This window comes from Desmodus rotundus, chromosome 3 (genome assembly GCF_022682495.2).
Source record: "Desmodus rotundus isolate HL8 chromosome 3, HLdesRot8A.1, whole genome shotgun sequence".
Classification (NCBI taxonomy): domain Eukaryota; kingdom Metazoa; phylum Chordata; class Mammalia; order Chiroptera; family Phyllostomidae; genus Desmodus; species Desmodus rotundus.
Genome location: NC_071389.1, coordinates 46,997,339 through 47,019,257, shown reverse-complemented (window position 1 = coordinate 47,019,257; position 21,919 = coordinate 46,997,339). Strand labels below are relative to the sequence as shown.

Sequence of the window (21,919 nt, the reverse complement as noted above, 5' to 3'; positions counted from 1 at the left end):
TTTTTAGCCTAATAGTTGAGGGATACTACTATACTCAATAGGTTAAGCCTCGTACTAGCAGACTGCATATGTTGAACATACATATCTAGCCCCACACCTGGCTATTGTCAAACGTGCTATAAGTTTGCAAAAGTACTGTTTACTAATAAACAAATGAGTTATTTAACATTAAAAAATCTATTTAAATTGTTAAAAGTTTTATTAATAGATGCACATACTCTTTCATTTCACTCCAGTAAAAGAATCAGTAAGTGAAACAAAGTGATACAGATGCTGATTTGTTGAAATGCAGATTATGAGGCACAAGGAAATGCTGAAGGCTCCAGGTTCTTGTCACCTCTCACAATTTTTAGAGTAAGAACCATTTTTTGAGTGCTTACTATGCACCAAATACTGTACTATGCTCAAGCACTTCACATAATTATTTCATTTAATCTTCAAACAATCCTATGAAGAACAAAAAGAAAAACCTGAGGCTCAGAGAGTTAAGTAGTTCTTTAAACTCATAGAGCCAGGGGGTGACAAGGATGGAAATTGAATCCTGGGCCTGCTAATTCCAACGCCTGTGCTTTTTTTACTGCACTCTAAGCCTCCTGTAAGTCACAGCCTCAAAAACAGTAGATATCCTGCCTCAAAGAATACTTGAAGGGAGCCTGTATTTACTATGATGAGTGAATACCAAGTCAGGTCAAATGGCAAAGCACTCAGAAGTCATTGTACCCCTGAGGAACGTAATAAAATATTGATATTAAACATAAAATAACTAAATATTTAATTGCTAAATCAGGTATCATCCTACAGTATAGTACAAAAGAGTGAACAAATTTATCAAAGTTTAAGAATGATTTACAAAATAAAAATTTAGGAAAGTATATTATCTTAAGAAATTAAGAAAACCACGACATAATTTCAGAAGGACATTTCAGTACTGGATGAGGGACTTGCGCAGTTGGAGAACCACTAATTTAATTATAGCTTTTTTGTCCCAATCATTGTCCCTTCTTTCTAAGTTTTTAATGGAAAATGCTCCAAAAATTTTTCAGTTCACCTAGCAATCTTCTGAAACACTTAGTCAATAATTATGTATTCCTACTGATACTATACTTTTCTTCTACTTTATAGGCAGAAATATCCTTAAACGCCTAACAGAACCAGTTTGTATACTGTTATCCTAATCATAATATAATTCCTATTAGATGCAAATTATTGTCGAAATAACTATGCTTAATTCATAACTACTTACCTTCTTTTACAAACTTAAAAAAAAAAAAAAAACAAGCTCACATGAGTATACAGACCAAATCATGAGTGTTATGTAACTTACCTGAAGTCCTCCATTTTTTGGTCATTATATTCAAAGCCTTGCCACTTCCTCCTCCCACATAAGATAACGTGGATGAACCCTTTCTCCCTTCTTACTCCAATTCCTTTCCCCACATATACACTGTACTTATTTTAAAATAAACTTTCAATTTTTCCTTGCTTTAATTTGACTTCTTTTTACCTTGTTCTTTGGGACCAAATAATCATCCTATTCCTTTTTGTTAATTACTAAGGCCCATCATTAGGCTGTCTCCTAGGGAAAAAAAGTCTCAAAAATAAATTATTAGGTGTAGGGAGTCTGGTGCTTTGTGTAAGTAAATACGTTTCAGAGTTAAAGCCAGTATCAGTGTTTTGTCATAAAATAACATACTACTGCAAAATTACTTAAAGCTACCTTACATTATTTCAAACATTTAAAAGATTAATTCAGTTTATAATGTATCATGTGCACTCATTAAATTACTTTACTACTTCCCTTCGCTAAATCTCCACCTCTAATGGCTACTAGTCTTATAGGTTAAACTTTGTATTGTGCCTCCACATTGGTTTACATTGGTGGAGTCTAGAGACAAACCATTTAACCTGGGTCATGTGGACTATTATTCCTAAAATAAATTCCAAAGTGCTGATGTTACAAAGGACACAACCTTTCACCAATGGCCCAAACATTTTTTTACATGAAGCCTCTATTCTTAATTTTTTCCAACTTGTGTAAGTGCCTAATATCAGTATTACTTATAAGAACAACAAACATTCCCTTGGGCAAAAGTCTGATATAAGAAACACTATCTCAAAAGATCTTCCTTAGTCTGAAAATACTTAAAAAAAAAAACCAACAAAAAACCCCAAAGATTCAATTTGTTTGTACAAGAATTCAGCAAGTAGTAAACAGCATCAAAGACATTCGTATTCTTCAAGCTCTACTATTCTTCCAGTTCAGCCTAAACTGATTCAAATGCGATGGGAACTGAGAAATTATTTTTATGTACCTATGTATTACCTGATGAATGTCTCAAAGATTCATAGAATTATCTAAAACTCAGTCTATCTGCAGTGCCCCAACATCAACAAAAACCATCTAGAACCTATTTTTTCAATAAAAATGATTTCTATGTTTGAAAGAAAAACATAGTATTTGAGTATTTATCTGAGGTCAAATGCCTTCCAATTTCAACCATCCAGAACATACTTGTAAACCACGAAGTTGAAATAAATGTGACAAAATCAACTGTCAGTTTAGAAGGACTCTGGAGGTATTCTAGCTGCATCCCCCCTGCCACCACTTCATGCATTATACTACACATAGTACAATGATATGTGTTCATGAAAAGAATCCTGATCCATTAAAAAAAGCCTAACATTGTATTAAGCATTTTTATAAACTTACTTTCTAAAATATAAACACGGAAAGGCAATAATTGCTTCAATTACCTGGAACATTCAGTAATACAGCATAACTAAATGTAAGACGTTTTCAAATAAAATATTACAATGCCTCAGAGAGCTCCCTTTCTCTCTCTTCTTTAGCTGTATTAGGCTGTCCCTTAATACAAGTACTTCATTACAGAAGGTAGTACTCTCTCTTGGTCAACTCCCAGGACAGAAAGACTGGTACCAAACTCTTTCTTGACTGCTATTTAGCTCCAATCAATTGTTGCCACACAGAAATGCTGTATCCGTGGAGCTGGAACCTCTGACTGGTCGTGAGAAGCCTAAATCCAGATTTTTATATAAAATATTCACATTTTTAAAGATCACTACTACCCTGGCCAAACAAAAATCACACTTATGTGTGGCCTAGATTTGGTCCAACGATCACAACCTGTAAGTTAGGAAAAAATGAGTTTGTATTGTATTTGAAGAATGTAAAAATCCGAAGATATATGGCCGGAGGATAAAAACAGGTCCTATTCAAACATAAAAATAACTTCCTTAATTTACAACATTAAATATTCATTTGTTGAATGTTTTCATTATATTATTTTCCTTCCTTTACTAAATGTTTTAATAATTTTTCTCTCAAATAAAGTACTCTGAATTTCCTATACAAGCAAGTATTTCTAAGCAGTTAGTAATTCCTTTTTTAAAAGTATACTTCATATATAGTTCAAATCAAATAGCAATTTAAAACTGGAAGAAATACATGTGGAAATTCATAAAAAAAAAAAAGAGAGAGAGAACCCACAAATAGTCACGAGGTTGAACTCACAGCAGCCTCACCTGTACTTTCATGGGCAGTCAAATATTTCATCCATTTCTTTTTCCCCAGAGAAAAGAAGCATTCAGAAGAAAAGCAAGTCAGATGACAGTCTAACTCCTCTAGCCTTTATGCAACTAATAGGACAAATGTTAGTCAAATACAGATTATAAAAAATATAGAAAATACTTACCTGGACTTGAAGACTCAACAGATGGCTAAGGGGGGGAGAAAAGAAGAAAAATTAGCATTTTTGTGCAGTAATCTTTACAAATAATACAGGAATTATTCAATGACTAATATGACACCAAAAACTAGAGTAAGTTTGAACGTCTGAATTGTCTAAGACAAATGAAAACTTCCTATATGATCCTTCCTCTGATATCATATCTATTTAAACATAATAGGAAAATTCAAAACACTCCTGAATCTAGGGAAAAAAGACAATAATGTGGAATTGACTCATTTTAAAGGCAAATGAGTCTCATAACATATGTGGTTTCAGAGAGATGATTTAGATCTTGACATTTTCTGAAATATCTCTCCTATCAATATAGGAAAACTATGCACAAGATTTGCTATCAAGCTAATCTATGGCTTAAAGTATGTGTGAGAATGGAGGCAGGAACAATTTAAGACATTATTTTAACTCAAAATTATATTGCAAGCAAGCAGAAGGAAAAATTAAATTGTTACTTAAGCACCAAACAGCTCATTAGGTTAACTTTACTAACAAACAACATACTTGTAAATTATCACAAAATTAGCAACCTTTCATGCTAAGTCTAAAGAGATTAAATTATATCATTGAAAATCACAAAGACTTCAAATTATAATGCTCCTTCTTCTGTACCATTCTACCTCTCATAAATTTAGCCATAGATTTCTGGGAAAATGTAAAGATAAAATTGTTAGCAACTTATTTTAGTTAATTTCACCACTTGAGAGTTTGTGGCTGTTTTATCTAATTCAATTAAAATCAAGTCATCTACAAATATAAACTCCTATAAAAAATTCAATAACAAACTCAAAAAATGGTTAAAATGATGTCAACTTGGTAACTAAAACCTTGCCTATCCACTCAGATCTAAACATTTAGTGCCCAAAAGAAATCAGAGACACTGGAAGGCCAAAAGCACCAGCAAAGAAATAGGGGGATATTATTGTACTATTTTCTTTTTCTCCTAAGTAATGACACAGAGAGGCAAGAACAAAATAGAAGTAAGGAATGTGCCCAAAACTTCAAAAGGTAGGCATCTAAGGCGAATTACTATAAAGTGTTAAAATTCCACTTTGAAAACTGTCCACATTATGCTATTGTAGTAAGTATACACTCTGAATTCCATGTGGTGACTTAGGTTCTTTGGAGACACACTTTTTCAAGGGTCCTATGTTTTTTTCTTTTAATTCTTACAAGAGAGTGGTTTTTGCCTGTAGTATTGTCTTGTTCTAACAAAAAACTGACGGTTTTAGTACTGTGTATTTTCAAGTGTCACCATCTTTATTTAAGTTACTCTGCCACAACGATCAAAAGAGTGCTACATTTTAATTCAGTTCCTCTCATGGGAAGCTGAAGAGTAGGGAGGGTAAGAGACCAGAATAACGTAACCATAAAAAACGGTTTCTAGTTTGCTTAACTTCTTTCAGGCAGAGCTACACATTTTTGGCTGAAAATAAATTTACCCGTCACACAAATTATTGTAAGCAAATTAATATTTTAAAAAATTAATATTTTATTTAATGCAATTATACTTTACTTCCCAAGTTTAAGCACAATCCTTGTCCAAGGCTACAGCAATGCTCAAGACTATCTTCATCTGGTCCCGGGTTCTCTATCCACTGAGTAGCTTTACACTGCTGTTTTTCCTTTTCAGTAAACTTTTTAATCAGGTTTGCATGACATAAAAAAGAATAACCAGTATTTCTTTCAAATTAGTAGTTTAAAAGAAATGGTTCTTGGAGCACTTAGTTCTTTTTGAACACTCCAATAATAATTCCATTTGACAGTCGTTTGATAAAAAAGGCTTTCTGATTAAAAGTAAGTTATTTTATTGAAGAAAAACTGGTATATTTTCACTAATGTTAGATATTGGCAATAATAGAGATATTGAATTGTGAATGATGTCTGTATACTTTAGTTTGTAAAAGGTCTCAAACAGCACTAAATGCCAATAAATACCATACTGATTATTGTTTTATTGGTAAATAGTTACCAGTTTAAGGTTCTGAAAAAGGCCAGAGGTATTTTCAATTTACTAAGATAACAAATATCTCAAGGACTAGTAGCATTAAGCATAGCTGGCATAAAGTAGAATACTCAAAGATAGCATTAATGATCATATTATGTCAGACATACTGGAATGTTTCAAAAGCCACTTAACTGATGATATATCTAGATTAGAATAGGGAGAGGGGAAGTAGGGATCATTTGCCTAAACATATATACATTTCAGAATTGTATATTCAAAATAAAATTCTACTGTACTGGTTTGGAGAGGGTGGTCAATGACATCAGTTTCTTGAAAATAATCATATCCAATTAAATAAAAGACAATCATTAACCAATGTCACTCTAATACATTTAATTTAAAAAAGAAATAAATGATGGCTGATCATTAAATCAATCAACCAACCAATAAATAAATACAGAGCTTCTGGAAAACTGGTGTTTGTAAACAGTTTATACTGTAAACCACTTTTGCCAACCAACAAAAAAAATGGTAATTTTTCCAATATATGAGTTTAGTATCATAATACAGGATATTTCAGTATGGAATGAGGGCATTTTTTAAAAGTATTTAAAATAGCAAGTCAACCTTACATTTATATAGGACTACTTAATTTCAAATGCATAAAGTTACTTAATCATAACCATAAACCTTCCACCTACCTCATTTTATACATTAGCAAACCCAGGGAGATAAAGTGGCTTGATCAAGGTTCCACTGTAGGTGAAGGAGGTAGAAACTAAAGCCTAGGGCCTGATTCCTTCTTTACCTCCAAAGGAAACAACTATGTAAAAAAATTGCTCTTCATTTCCTTTCCCCTTTATCCTTAACTTTTTCTTTTTAAAACGGTTTTCATCTGTTCAAAGGTTTAAAATGTGACTTCAAGTTATCACTTGTCACGTACTATCTATGTCTCCTTAGGAACTGGGATCTCTTAACAATAACCTCCAGGAAAACTGCCATATCTACCATTAATAACTACAGTGAACTGGCAAGGGGGAAGGAGGGGGAAAAAATAAAACTAAAGCCATATAGCCCTGGCTGGCGTGGCTTCATTGGTAGGAGCACCATCTGGGAAACAGAAAAGTTGCGAGTTTGACTGCGGTCAGGGCCCATGCCTAGGTTGCAGGTTGGGGGTCCAGGTTGGGGTGCATAAGAAAGGCAACTGATAAGATATTTCCTTTCACATCAGTGTTTCTCTACTCTCTCTTTCCCTCCTTCTCCTCTCTCTAAAATCAGTAAGCATGTCCTCAGGTGAGGATTAAAAAAGATATAAGACAAAACAAAACAAAAGCCATACAGGTACTCACTTGTAAGTATCTTATTTTTAGTAAAAGTTCAAACTATAAAATGTAAGCAGTAAAGATTTTACATTGGAGATTAAAATATATTTTAGATGCACTCATGCCCTGGCTGGATGGCTCAGTTGGTTGGAGCATTGTCCAGTACACTGAAAAGCTGTGGGTTTGATCCCAGGTCAGGCACAGACGGGAAGCAACGAATCAATGTTTCTCTCTCACACTGATTTTTCTAGTTTTCTCTCCCCCTTCCTCTTTGTCTAAAATCAATAAATATAATCCTGGGTGAGAATTAAAAAATATCTATCTATATAATGCATTCATACATTATTGGTAGAAATGGGAGTTGGTTTAACTATTCTGGATATAATTTTGCAAAATGAACTTACCCTACTGATATGCCTAATAAAGAACAACAAGATGTTCTATTCCACAAGATGTTTATTACCACAATGCTATTCATAGCCAAAAGTTTGGAAAAAATTTTAATGTCCATCATATAATTAGTTAGAAATGAAAATGCAGTTCTTCCAAGCAATGGAATACTATTAATCCAATTAATCCATTAAAAAGAATGACACAGATCTGTTTGCACTGAGTGGGGAAAAATACACATACACACACATATGTGTGTGTATATATATGTGTATGTATATATAGAGAGAGAGACAAATGTGTTGAGGAAGGGAGCACATTGGACTAGAATATACATAAAATTTTTTTTCCCAAAAGGATACACAAGAATTTGTTAACAGTTACCACTAGGGAATGGGTTGGAGAGAGAAATCTTTTTTCGTTTTATACCTTTCTGTACTGTTGGAATTTCTGACTACTTGCAAGCATTACTCCTTATTATTTGAAAAAGAAAGTCAGTGGAGATTGTCTTGTGGAATTATGAGACACTTTTATTTTCTTCCTTTATTCTTTGATTTTTAAGAAACCTAGTACTTGCCACTATTTTTTAACAAGTCTGTAACTTTGAAAAATAACCCAGTGTTTTTTTAGGTACATACATAATTATTTGGAATGGAAAACAAAACATGAGGCACGTGCGCGCACACACACACACACAGTATGAGTAGGCTAAATCAAATTTAAAAAATGAATATTAACTTGTATAGCATTTTTATACCTTGACACATATAGTATACAATTTAGTCAATGAAGTTCTTAATACTGGTAACAAATATTCAATGCCTCAGATTTGTTCCTATTTTTTTGTATTTTTCTAGAACACTATGAGAAATATCCCATACACAAGAAAACTATAAATCGGGAGACAGAAAAAAAATCAATTAAGTAGATTATTACCATTATTAAGAAATAAGTAAATAAGTTAGTAAAAACACGAGGTAATCTTTAGATTCTTTAATTCCAGACAATCAAAAGCATATTTTCAATGAGCATAACTAACTGTGAATTAATTTCCCCCCCTCAAACTAATTGCACCACCATTTTGTTAAACATTATTGTCACCTATTTAGTATTGTAGACACTAAATCAGAGATTCTCACACAGATGGGCACGAGGATAGAAGCCAGGAAGGAGCTAAGGGCCCAGGAGAAAGGCAAGGGGAACTAAGCCCCAAGAATTCAGAAGCCTAAGTTCCAGTCTTAATTGTGCATAGCCTAACTGCATGACCTAGGACAGATTACATAAACTCTTTGCTTAGTTTCATTTTCTCTCTAAGATTTAAATTTTTTCCAGCTCAAATCCTTTGAGATCAAAGTTCTTTTATTATGGATTTCTCAGAAGACATAACATTGCTAAGGAGTACTTAGTATGTTTAACAGACTCTTCTAAATTTATTTTTTTAATCTAGGACTATTGGGAAAAGAGGATCTCAATTTGTAAAAGCTTTCTGGGGGGTGGTATTTGATGGATTTCACATCTACATAACCATAATTATAACAGTCATTCTTCTAAGCCATAGATTAAGTCAAACAGAATGGGTGCCAAGCAAAGAATGGTTCTTGAACAGTTTAATCACTGCAATGAATTTTGAAACCATTTGCAAATCTTTTGAAATGTACAGGGACTCAATCTGAACTTCAAGAAATTTCTGTATAGCTAATTACTTTTCATAAAGACACGCTGAAGTTTCAATGGCAACTTTTTTTTCAAAATTATTTGGGAAACTGATTAGTCTCACAAGAATTCTCTAAAACCCCATTTCTATATTCTCCACCAACCTTTCCTATCTGATCAAGCGCTTTATTACTTCTTCTGAATTATGCTTTTTAAGGAATCTCATGCATTGGTGTTCTTGATTACTCTTGATAAATCCTTACTAGCTGTGAAGTATAAATACTAAAAAAATTTTTATTATCAGTATAGAGAATTATTTAACACCTAAATTCATTGTACTGAAACAAGTTTTGTTTAGAGTAGAAATTAATACTATCAAGAATAGCAGTTAACATGATTCCATTTCCTTAAAAAGTCCAAACAGACTCAAAAAATACTAAGAAGTATGTTTTTTTAAAAAAATAATAAGTGGATAGATGTGATGGTGAATAAACAGATTAAAACAGATTATGGCCCATTTTTGAAAATGTTAGAATACTTAAAACTAACACAGAAAAGCAAGTCCATGAAATTTCCTTCTCTTTACATATCAAATATGGCCTAGGTAAAAAAAGATAGGTCTTGTGCTATGCTGTGGCTTATTTTTTTCCCTTGACAAAAAGTCCCTTATGTCTTTACAAACTCTGAAATAAAAGGCAAATTGTTACTTCCCAAAGGTCCCTACACCATGGTCCTTATAAAACCCAAAGGACCAACTATTTCTTCTTCTTTCTTTCTCAATGCCTTTATAAAAATGTGACTACTCTGTAATTTCCTTCCTTTAAGTGTGACTAGAAGAGTCTCCTTTTAGAAGGTTGATAAATAACTTTAAGGGATAATAATGAGAAATATTACCAAAACGTATTTAAAAAGGGAAAATATACCCCAAGTATATTAAATATGCTTTCAATGTTATCACAATTTGAAGAACCATTGAAATGCATACGTCGTACGATGAATTGAGCTCATCACACCAAGTATGAAAAATGGGTGTATTCTACTTATATCTAAAGTAAATTTATATTTAAGAATTAAATATTTCCTGGAAAAAAAGTAAAGAAAACTAACAAGGAGAGGGTAATTTTTTATGTAGGAAATAACAACAAAACCCCCCTAGAAGCTTAATAGCTACATTTTTCTCTGGAGACATGCTTCTTCAATAACCGGTTTCTCCTCAGACTTATTGAATAGATATATTGTTGCGAGGCACTTACGATTATTTCACCAGTTAACTTCAATCAGATCTACTTAACCAAGTGTATAATAGCCAGCATTTGGGATTATTTTACCACATGCATCATAAAGAATGAATCTCCTTCAAGTTCGCACAAAAGCAAGTAAAAGCATTTTATAAACCAAGCATTTCTCCTTCATCTAATTTTTTAAATGACCAGTCTCTAAAATCATCCTAATTATTAAAATGTTGAAATGAGAAAATTACAAATTAAATTTACCTTTCACCTCTTCACCCGTTTTAGATTTTTTTGGTAGCACACAGATGAAGGTTACTCTTCCTCCAAATTCACTAAATATAAAAAAAACAAAAAACCCATCTACAAGTAATTGAAGAATATAAAAGATGAATTTTTTAAAGACACTAGGTCATTGCCCTGACCGGTGTGGCTCAGCTGGTCAGCTGGTTGGGCGTTGTCCCACAAAGCCGAAGGTTGCTGGTTGGATTCCAGTTAGGGCACATGCCTGGGTTGTGGATTCAGTCCCTGTTCAGGACATGTATGGGAAGCAACCGATTGGATGTTTCTCTCCCTCTCTTTGCCTCCCTGCCCCTCTAAAAATGAAGTAAATGAAATATTTTTTAATAAGATACCAGGTCACTAAAATGCACTGAAAACAAAATTCAGAGTTTTTCTTCTTGAAATTGAACCATGCATGTGTTTCTACAGGAGAGTTCCATTCCCCAAGCAATGCAATTTTTTAAGAAAACTAAAATAAGCTCTTGAAAATATTAGGAAATGATTAGTGACATAAAATACTGCTGTTCCTCTCTTACATTAATGCAACCATCTTTAATTTCTAAAACAAGAAATAAAATGTTAATACACTTCCATTTATATATTAAGTTTTCAATGTGCTGGGCAGTTAACATTTCTGGGTGAGGTTTTTTAAACTTAAATTTCACAATATATTCATATACTAAGCTATTTTCCTTCAATAATATCTTGCTTTAAAATATCACAACAGAACTTAAAGCTCAAACCTATGCCAGACAGCACACTGCTGCTTATCCAATGGATATTCACTGAAAGGTTTATCAGCTAAGTACTATTTGATAAAATATATGTAAGGCCAACTACATACATCACCTCCCCACTCGCACGTACGAAGGGGGAAAAAAACACTTAAGATTCTCCAGGACTAAAATTCTTTCAGCTACATGGAATAAATCCAGTCACATTTAAGTAAAATACAAAGTACTGTTTTCTCTAATTCATGTGAAAATAAAATTTTTTAACCACAAAGAGCAAAGAAATGAAAATCATCTCCACTCAACAGGTACATGAAGAGGCCTCCAAAACTATTTTCCGTAATTTAATCATGTTTCTGTATCCCAAGGTGTAGATATTATGGATTTGATGAAAGTACTCACCATTGACTTCATTTAACAAGTAAGACAGACAAAAATTGGGGGCTGATGGTTAAAAGAATCACCTACTTCTGAATCTGTTTTATGGATGCCTATGACACTATGAAAATAGTAATTCATACAAGAGAAATGCCTTATCAGTCATTACGAGTGGCTCTACTCAAAGAAAACATAAAAATCTAAAAATATCACCTCTTGAACTCCGAAAGGTAAAGAATAACAAAATTCTTCCGAGGGTAAGAAAAAGTTTTTTTTTAAAAAAAATAGAATGTTCACAGTTTGAATCAAGAGGCAAAATTTTAAATGTCCAGTTCATATAGTAAGTTCAAATTAAACAAACATTGCTGTTGCCCACCAATCTGAGGCCCAAACACGTAAAATAAATACCACTGAAGAAAGGGGCTTTGGTATTTCGTTTAATTAAAAAAAGAGGGGGGGGGAATCTTCCACAAGGTAGAAAAAAAAAATTAGAAGAATAGAGTAGATTTGGAACGGGGCGGGGTAGAAGGCAAATGCCAGGGAAGTCAGAGAGTGGAAGGTGTAAAGCAACTCCGCGGAAATAAATGAAAGGAAAGGTTCTACCTCGGGGGCAGGGGATGGAACACTTTGGAGGAATGAGGAAACTCCCCCAACCTAGAGGGCTGGATTGCGAAATGCCAGGTTCATTTCTCCAAGCTCGTTTTATCACCATCAGGAAAATTACAGAGTTAATCTAAGGCTGTCCTGCCTCAAGTTTTCCCCACCAACACAGACTAGATGTCAGCAGCAAACGAGTGGGGGTGACATGAAAAGGCGAGAGGGCGCAACAGCATCTTGGTTAGGGAGGGAAAAAACTTCGCAAGAAGAGGAAGCAGCAGCTCCTCTCTCGGCCCTCGCACCGGCCCGGCGAAGTTGCGCCACCGACGCCCCCGCTCAGTGGGCGCCCCCACCCCGTCCCTCTCCGCACGCAGTCCTGCGCAGCACTCGACCCTTCAAACTGTCCCCGAAGTCCAACTACCCGTCCACTCCCTCTCACCCCCTCGCCCATCCCAACTAAGTTCCGAGAAAAGCTTCCGCCCAGAGCGCGGCCTGTTCCGGACAACAGGTGGGCAGTGGAGCCGGCAGGGCTGGGCCTTTCCTAGCCAGGCCCACTCCACTCCACCCCGGCCAGGGCCCAGGGGTGCCCGGCTCCGGGACAGGGAGGGGGAGCTCACTCCCTTACCTCCGCCATATTTGCCGTACTGACGGGTCACATCTCCGCGGCGGCGGCAGATGGGTCACGGCCAGAACCCGGATGTGAGACTCGGCAACGGGACGCCTGTCGCTGCCGCTGCCGCCTCTCGAATCCCGCCGTCTCTGCCTCGGCGGGAACGCGCAGGAGCCACCCGAACGCGCCCACCACGCCCCACTCCGCCCCCTCGCGGCGACGCAGCGGCGGCGACCGGCTGAGCTGGACTGGAGGGAAAAGGCCGGCGTGCGCGCCAGAGCAGGACTGGCGCCGGCCGTAGCAGCCCTCCCGGGTGCTGCGCAAAGGGGGCGGAGTCAAGGTGGGTGTGGAGGGAGGTGGGCATCTCCGTGAGGGGCGGCTCCCCTACCCTAGCGGATCCCGGCGCTGGAGTCCAGCCTCAGAGAGGGCCTTAGAGACCAGAGAAGTCAAGGAAGGGTGCCAGACGAACCCAGTCCGGCATTCACGGCGATGGGAAAAAGATACGTTATATTTTACATGTAGGCCTTTTTCGAAGTACATTTGCTGGAAAACGGATGTTGCTGTGATGCAACAGCAAGTAGTGCGCTTCGAAAGCAGAACCCCTTGACAAATATTCCTCAGTTGATTCGCGACGGGAAATGTAAAATTTCGGTATTTTAAAATTTTAGCGGTCTGGGCAGAGATTAAGAAAAGGGACCGTGCTAGGTAGCCTGCCATCCTCCTATCTCACTAGATTTTCCTTACACACCTTCTGAGATACCAGTAGCAACATAAGTGTGCAACGGTTGAATTTTGCACTAGAGAAAATTTTAAAATGTGAAATGTTGAAAAGCCGCTCTTTGTTGGACATAATCGCCGACTTAACTGCATGGAGGGGAGAACTTGCTTTTATTTGCGAAGTCTGAAAGGACTGCAATTTGAAAGTTTATTGTAATGCATTGGCCTAGAACTGTCAATGGGCCTTAATGCCAACTCTGAAGATAGCCAGAGCCAATGACTGCAAAAGAACAAATATGTTTCACTTCCATTACTCAGGCAGATACTGGCTAGTGCCAAGGTAATATTAAAACGTGCATGAACATATATTTTACTAAACCAGCAGTTTAAAAGTCTCATTTCAAAAAGACAGTTTTTCTTCCCCAAATATTCAAGGGTTCCTCGATGCAATTTTTAAAATGACTACCAAAATCAACCAGTTACATATGAAAATTATTAATTCCCTTCCAAAAATATGCCAGCACTACAATATATTATATAAATGTGCACACACAAAATGTTTTTTTAAGTTAACACTTAACTTACAATGCAATATGGGGGAGGCTGTTTTCTTATGGTATTTGTATTCCCTTAAAATTCTAGACTCTGTTAAGCAGTTTCATATTTTTCAAGATTCAACATTAACTTAAAATTCTTATGTCCAATAATAATTTGTGCATTTATAGGTATATGAAGTAGCTGCTAAGTGAAAGGACATTACCTGGTAATTTGACAGGAAAAGAGTCCACAGACAGTCTGTAAACCAATTAAACATAAACATCTGATGCACATTTTCTACTGAAAGAAAAGCAAGGGAAAGAAGAGAAAGGAAAACTTTAAGGTTCCCAAATCTACAAACAATTTTTACCATTAACTGTACTGTACAGTATTTTCATTTTATTTTTTAGAATACTTATATAAAAGTGTTTTTCAGGATTCCTTGGGGGGATAAATATTTTAGCATGTATATAGTTTCTAAGTTACCCTATTGAATTTCCTTAGTCCTTAGCACTTGAAATAAAAATGGCTTTTTCACATAATTTTCACTTTGAGATGCTTGATGGAAACAGCTAAAGGCAAAGATTAAGTGGATGTGCATAGACTTGAGGTGGGTAAAGATAAAAATAATAAGGGGCCTCGAGGTAGAAACTCAGGCTTTATAATACTACGGGGATAAAGGGGAATTTTCCATTTAAATACGAAAGCTAGTATATGAAATTTATGTAGCTGGTTACCAAAAGGAAAGTTTTAAGTTATTGTCAAAAACGCAAGGTACAGGAATAGTTTGCTTGCTTAAACCCATTTAATATCTGATTCTCCATCTAAATCATCAACAAAAATCCCAACTGTAATAAAGAGTTGGGACTACAGCCTCCTAAGCTACTGAATGAATTCAGAAATTGTCAGGAAAATCAAGGTCTGAGAAATACCGTATTCTGCTGTGTATAATTCGCAGTTTTTTGCCCAAATTTTTTAGGGAAAAATAAGGATGCACATCACACATGGGCATAATAGTCCCATGTATAATGTGCACAAAATGTGGGTGCGCATTATACAGGGCAAAACATGGCACTTGAATGAGTATCCATCTTACTGATAAATGACCTTTAAGTTTATTAATACTGTGTATTAATTTACTAATTTTAAGTGGCATTATGGTATGGGGGGAAAAAACTTCTCTACATTTTTCTTCTTCCTATTGTTATAAAGATGGGTTTTTTTAGGTTCAAAGACTCTGAAAGTAAAGAGAAACAGCTCCAATATTGTCAGTCATCAGTAACACATGACTACTGAATTTAGTACAGTTCTACGCCCATTTTATTCTAGTGATATACTTATCTTTACAAATTTTAGGAGCTGCCTTAAGGAAAGTAAAGTCTTTTTCAAAACTCTTGCTGACCTCTTCAGTATCAAATATGTAAAAATTAAGTATTCATTAGGCATAGAATCTTAGTGTTGGATGGGTCTTTACAGGTATTCAGTCAATTTTCTCCTCTATTCGGGTAGGAATCTCTCACTAAGTTTCCCCACTTACTACCAAGCTTTTCTGCCTATGTTTAAACACCTCTAATGACTCACTGTGCCATGAAAAAGCTTCTTAAAAAAAAAAAAAGAAATTAAGAAAAGAAAAGCTCTGCCCTAACAGTTGTGGCTCAGTTGGTTGAGCACTGGCCAATGATCTAACCTAGAAGGTCGCGGGTTCAACTGCCAGTCAGGGCACATGCCTGGGTTGCAGGTTTGGCAGTCACTGGGGCACCTAATTGGTGTTTCTCACATCAATATTTCTCTCCCTCTCTTTCCCTCTCTCTAAAATAAATAAATAATTTTAAAAAAAGAACAAATTTTTAAAAGCTCTAATTTTTGGAACATTCTTTTTAGTAAACCAGTATCTACCTCCCTGTTACTTTGATCCATTACCTTGAGTTCTTTGGATTCATACAACAGATGTCTCTTTTATATTTAAATGCAAACAGTCAATATTTACTCATATACTTGGGTTAACAAAAAAAATAAATGTTGAAAGCCAATTGATACTAGAAGAGCTTAAAACAAGACAAGACAGTTAAAGGCATGAAAAAATTCACTATTACCTATGAGTTGTTAAATTATTGCAGTTTATGGTATTTATTAATGTGACATTCATAATGGTAGTTCTGTTCATTGTAGTATTATGTTTAGAGTTAAACTAAGAAAGTGTGGTTAATTCCAATTTTATGTGAGGTTTGTGGCTAATGTCCCAAAACCAAACAAAAAAGAAATCACTATACAAAGCCTGAATAAATGCCTCTTTAGCTCCTATTCCCCACCTAAAGGCTTCCTTATTTTCAGGGAAACTAATATCAACTTTTACCACATTCAGCTACTCAAAATTGCTATTATATTGGGAAGTTATTTTTAAACAATTTACTGAACGCTCCATTAAAAAGTTATTGAACAATTTTATAGAAGCTATAATACACATACAAGAACCACTCAAGAGTTATTATTTTCCTGTTAATGAAAGCATTTTAAAGTCACAATTTTACTTCAACCAATACCTTAGCTAACCAATAAGTAAACTTCTCTGGCAATTTACATAAGAAATATATGTAACATATATTTCTTATATATAATACATATATATATATTCTAAGAAATGTAACCTTTTATTCAGTACCAACACCTGATTCAAATATAATATATACCCATACTGTATAAACAATCTGTTATGCAACTCAAAAAGGTACCTCTCAAAAATGCACCAAGAAAATACTTGTAACAATTTGGACTCTGGGGCTTGTTTGAATAAAAACAGATTAATACAGCACATTCAAAACCCTTAAAAATTCTATTGGTAATAATTTTCAGAGTCCCTGAGTCCCTTTTGAGATTTTGTAACTATTTCCTAAAATTTTTGTTTAAAAGTGACAGCCTACATATCATCTGCAGGTAAAAATTTATGGGTAGCTACCAATTTGTTTGAAAATACCTAAACACCAAAAACTTCACCTATTTTTAAAAATAACATTTTAGACAAATTGCAAATTTACTTTAGTAGGCAGGGTGCAGAAGCAAGCTACAAAGCAGTAATGCATTGCATTTGGAAGCCCCTCATCTATATGACTGACAATCAGCATCATCATCTTTATGTTAGTTTGGTTTTCATTGTTAATGCCAGCCCAAATCATTCATATAGCCTTTTGTTTCTTCAAACAACAGTTTAAGTTTTCTTTTCATATTTTTCATATAGAGAGTTCTATCCAGTGGCCCTATTTTATCAGATTATCACAAACTGATATTTTTCAAGTTCTTATGTTGTTGGCATGTTATTTTTATCTCACCCAAACTCTGGAAATTGGCCCATCTGCAGTTCTCAAACACTAGAACACATCAGAACGGTATATTTATATTACTGAGGGAGTTTGGATATTCCCTCCCTTAATCTCCAAGTGTGCCCCTGCCTACCAGCATCACATCCGTCTTGTCTGCATTGAACCTCAACCAGTTGGTTCTTAACCACGTCCGAAACTCAGCCAGGCACTGGGAAAATCGAGCCACCACACCATCTGGATCAAAGGAAAGAGAGCCTCAGTAGTAACTAGACCAGAGGAGATGATACCACAAGCTCACCATTCACCCTGCCACTAATTTTTTAAAAAATAGCCAGGAATTAGGACAAGCATCCCATGACAATTTTTGAAAACATTAACGAATCCTGAGTCATGCAATTTGTAGCCAATGGTAGAGGAATAAAAGCGACCCAATAAATAGGTCACCTCATTCCATCCATAAATGAAGAAGGTTCAGTCAACTCCAAGTCATCTCTGCTAAGCGGCCTCAGGAGACCAGCTAGTCTTGTAACTGTGTAAGTTTTTCAGCAAAATTAAGAATTTTAGCGTTGGAGAAAGCTTTAGGGATAACTGGGGCCCAGAGAAGGGTAGTGACTCGCTCAAGGTCACACAGCAAGCGAGGACCAGAGATGAGCTACAGGCCAGAGATCTTTCCACTAAAAGCTGAAGAACAAGGCCATTCAATGGCAGGAGAGGCATCTATCCCCAGGAATCTTCCCACCGACTGGGAGGACCTCGGTCCCTCACAATAATGCCCTCTTTGATGCCTTCCCTCCCTCATTCCCTCCAAAGAGATGGTTTGCCCGGGACCCTGCTCACCACAAGGGCTGCAGTGCGAGCAGTAGCCTCCCAGGGGCTGGGACAGAACCCGCAGATACAGGGAGAAAGAGGCGGAGCCACAGGGGGCGAGGTCAGCTTAGCCCCACCCCGACCAGGATCCGAAGCCGACTGGAGAAAGGGGCGGAGGCGAACAAGGCTAGGCGAACTCACTCCGCAGAGGATTCCCAGCGTGCCGCAGCCACCGCCAAAGCAAAAGACCGGGAGGGGAGGGGGTGGGCCGCGAAGGAGAGCTGCACATGCGCCCTGGGTCTCCAGCGCCACTCTGGGAGGGGAGACCAGCTAACTGGGCTGGTTCTCTCACAGCCCCTCCCCGGAAGTTAAGGGTCTTCCGGGCGGTACTCTGCTGTGGGGGAGGGGAAGGAGAGAAAGGGGACCGAGGACAACTCAGGAGTCCCTCATCCCAAAAAGGACTAGGAGAGGAGAGGTGGTTTATTGAGGCTGCACTTACAGCCGCTGCCGCTGCCGCCGCCGCCACCTTCACCGCTGCCGCCACCGCCTGAAGAAGCCCCATCCATCCGCCTGCAGCCGGGGAGACTCAGAGCCTGGGAGGGGCTTTGGGCCGGGGCCTCCAGCCTCCTTCTTCTAGTCGTCTCCCCGAGCTTCCTCTTGCTCCACCAACCCTCTGCCCTCCCCTCCGCCTCCGCCCTCCTCCTCGGCCTGCAGCCGCCAGCCAACCGCGCGGCCGCTTGTTGAGCCGGGGCTCCACCGTCTCCATGACGCCCGGCAAACATTCCGGTGCTTCAGCCCCGGCCGCTAACGCCTGGGGTTGGGGTACAGGGACTCCAGAAGCAGGCAGGGAAGGGGGTGGTCGACCACGTCCCAGCCAGTAGCCACCATGCCCATTTCTCCGGTAGACAGTCGCAAGCAGCCGAGCCTCGGATTGTAAGTTCCGGCGCTAAAACCTTAGCCTATTACCGTGGGTCGCGGAGGGAACCCTGGTAGAGCCTATCTCTTGCTGCATCTGGATTATGTCAGAAGTCGAAGCTTCCAAGCCAAGCGGCAATGTCTCTCCTTCCTTGGCCTTAATACAGCCGTTTCCAAATCCCCTACAGCTGTGTTTGCTCTATGAGAAAAGACTGAGTTTGTTGAAAACCTTTCTCATAGCACTCTTCCTTTTTTTTCGGCCTGCAGTCTCAAGCTAGTTGTATGCATGCAGTGCCTATATGTTCTATCCTCCCAATTTATGTGAGCCACCAAACTGAATATTACTTTGCTCTGTAATCGCGATTTTAAATCTGCCTCCTCCTCATACCATCCTTCCTTAAAACGCATCCCTGCTTACATCATTCTACTCTTCCTGCAACGGATGAATGAGAGGCTGAAGAGCACACAGCTCTGATGACTTGTCTCGCTTATACCTTCTAAGTCTTCCCTTCGTGCTGCCCCGGCAATGCCACTCAAGTTCCGTATTAGTCACTCTCACAAACTCCTAGACCTTTTCTTCTTCTCTCCTCTCAAACTTTGAACATCTCTCCAATCTCCTTCAGCTAGTAGAACTTATTGCAAGTTCTTGGGAGAGAACCTTCCGTTCTCTCTTGAGTGATACTCAGATTTTTGCCCATTCTACCACTCCCGCAAAAAAGTTTTCGTAAAGATTAACAGCAACAATAGCTGCCCAGATCTGTTTCATTCTTAACGCACCCGCAGTAGTTTTGATCTAGTTTACCACTTCTTGAGTTTTGTTACTTCCTTTGGTTTCTGGGACACCAGTTCTCCCCTTGATTTACGGATACTTTTCAAATTACTTTGCTGGGACTTCTTCGTATCTAAATATTGGAGTGTTGCTGGGGTCAGTCTTTAAACCTCTCCTGTTCACTTTTATTTATGCCTTTAAAAATCACCTATACACTGATGATTCCCAAGTTTGTGTATCTAGCCAACACCTCCCAGGAAACAGACTAAAAAAATCAAACATCAGCACTTAAAAGTTAATAGGCATCTCAGAATTCATATCCAAAACTGAACTTAATTCTCTAACCTACTCTGCAGTAAAATGGCTATTTTTGCTCTTTCAGTTACTCAGTTAAAAACCTTGGAGTATACCCTACTCCATCAGCCAATTCTACCATTTCTACCTGGAAAATAAATCTAGGCTACCACTCTGATGTAAGTCACTGTAATGCTGCAGTAACCACATAAATGGTCTTGCCAACACCCTCAACACAGTAATCAGTGTGACTCTTCTCCAAATCCTGCTCTGCCTTCCATTTCACTAGAAGTGAAAACTCACCACTTACATTGCTTTGCAGTATCTTAACCTTGGGCTCTTCCTCTTGACTACACTCCATACTGTTCCACAATTAATATCACATTATTTTCCCACTTCAAGGTGTGTGCATTTGCTCTCCCTTGGAATACTGTACACACAGATAATCTCATGACTCACTCATTTCCTTTACATGTCACCTTATCAATCCTCTAACCACCCTACATACATGCAATACTTCCTCTCCTCAACATTGCTTTATTTTTCTCCATAAAACTTAGCCCTACTTGGGATACTTGTTTGTTAATCTGTCTTCATCATAGCTGTGGAACTCCATAGGGACAGAGATTTTTTTGTTTTGTTCACTGCTATTGCCTAGAATGAGGAAGGCGCTCAATAAATATTTGCTGACGAAACGAATGAATGAATGAGTTTGTACTTCACTGACTGGTTACTCTTCATCTTGTCTGATTTTTGTTTTGACATGTAGGTATGGAAATCTCAAGGTAAAATTAAGCTGAAGTCATGTAAATTTTTTTTAAAGTGATGCCATAGCTGAGAGAGTGCTAGAAAAATTCCTTTGGGAATTTAATGCCATTCATAGGTGATTATCTCTTAAGGAAAGGATTGGGTGGGAGATGGGAAGTAATATAATCTTAACTTTGGGGGTTAACCATGTTGTCTGATTAAAACAATTCCACAGACACTAAAATTTACAATGGCTTGACCTATTAGTGTGTTATTTCTTGTCTTCCTCCTTTTAGGATTTAATCTTGATCTTGGAAAGCATCTCATGAAACATGTATTTACTAATTTTCCACTTTTTCACTCCAATTTTCCTTATTTTGGATCTTTCCCATTGTCTTAACAATAGGGGCAGTCTCCCACTAAATAAAAACTACCATTAATTGATTGTTCAATGCTTTTATCCCATTTCACTGCTCAGTTTCTTTATTCTACTAACTTACATGTTCATATTCTTTTCATTTTTAGAATTTTCATCTGTTGAGCATGTTACCCACTTTTTCCGTTAGAGTTCTTAGCCAATTAATCACAATTATTTTAAATTCCCAGTCTTACAATTCCAAAATCTCTGCCATATCTTAGTCTGGGTCTAATGCTTTGCTTTGTTACTTCAGACTGATTTTTGCCCTTTGGTATGCCTCGTAATTTATTGTTGAAAGCTGAACATGTTTCAAGTAATATGAACTGAGGAAAGTAAGCCTTTACTGTGACGTTTTATGTTTATCTGGCTAGGAATTATGCTGTTTGTTTGCTATAGCTGTAGGTTTCTGAGGCTTCAATTTTTTCTACTGTTCTTTTTATCATCTCTGTATTTTAGGTTTCCTTGGAGACTCCTTCTTAAATAGAGTCTGAGCCTTGCAG

At 37.3% G+C, this 21,919-nt stretch overlaps 2 protein-coding genes across 20 annotated transcripts in view; one reads left to right on the top strand and one right to left on the bottom strand.

Moving 5' to 3' along the window:
• Nucleotides 1-18,912, bottom strand: part of MIER1 (MIER1 transcriptional regulator) — a 58,450-nt gene extending 39,538 nt beyond the window's left edge. For 3 of the 19 annotated variants that reach the window (XM_024565293.3, XM_024565294.3, XM_024565298.3), the window contains exons 1-5: nt 18,776-18,906; nt 17,603-17,703; nt 14,379-14,452; nt 3,714-3,738; nt 3,544-3,580 (exon numbers count right to left, since the gene is read on the bottom strand). In XM_024565293.3, coding sequence (XP_024421061.2) covers nt 3,544-3,580; nt 3,714-3,738; nt 14,379-14,452; nt 17,603-17,703; nt 18,776-18,842 — 304 coding nt within the window. In that variant the 5' untranslated portion in view covers nt 18,843-18,906. Of the gene's footprint in view, nt 1-3,543; nt 3,581-3,713; nt 3,739-10,567; nt 10,726-12,916; nt 13,216-14,378; nt 14,456-17,602; nt 17,704-18,306; nt 18,398-18,477; nt 18,497-18,775 lie in introns of those variants that run through there. The other 16 variants (XM_024565296.3, XM_024565297.3, XM_045199383.2 and 13 more) reach the window with 15 other exon arrangements.
• DNAI4 (dynein axonemal intermediate chain 4) overlaps nt 18,907-21,919 on the top strand; it is a 74,130-nt gene continuing 71,117 nt past the window's right edge. Inside the window, 2 exon segments of the mRNA XM_045199382.2 lie at nt 18,907-19,095; nt 19,098-19,209. Of these exon segments, the coding sequence (XP_045055317.1) occupies nt 19,041-19,095; nt 19,098-19,209 (167 nt within the window). The 5' untranslated portion in view covers nt 18,907-19,040.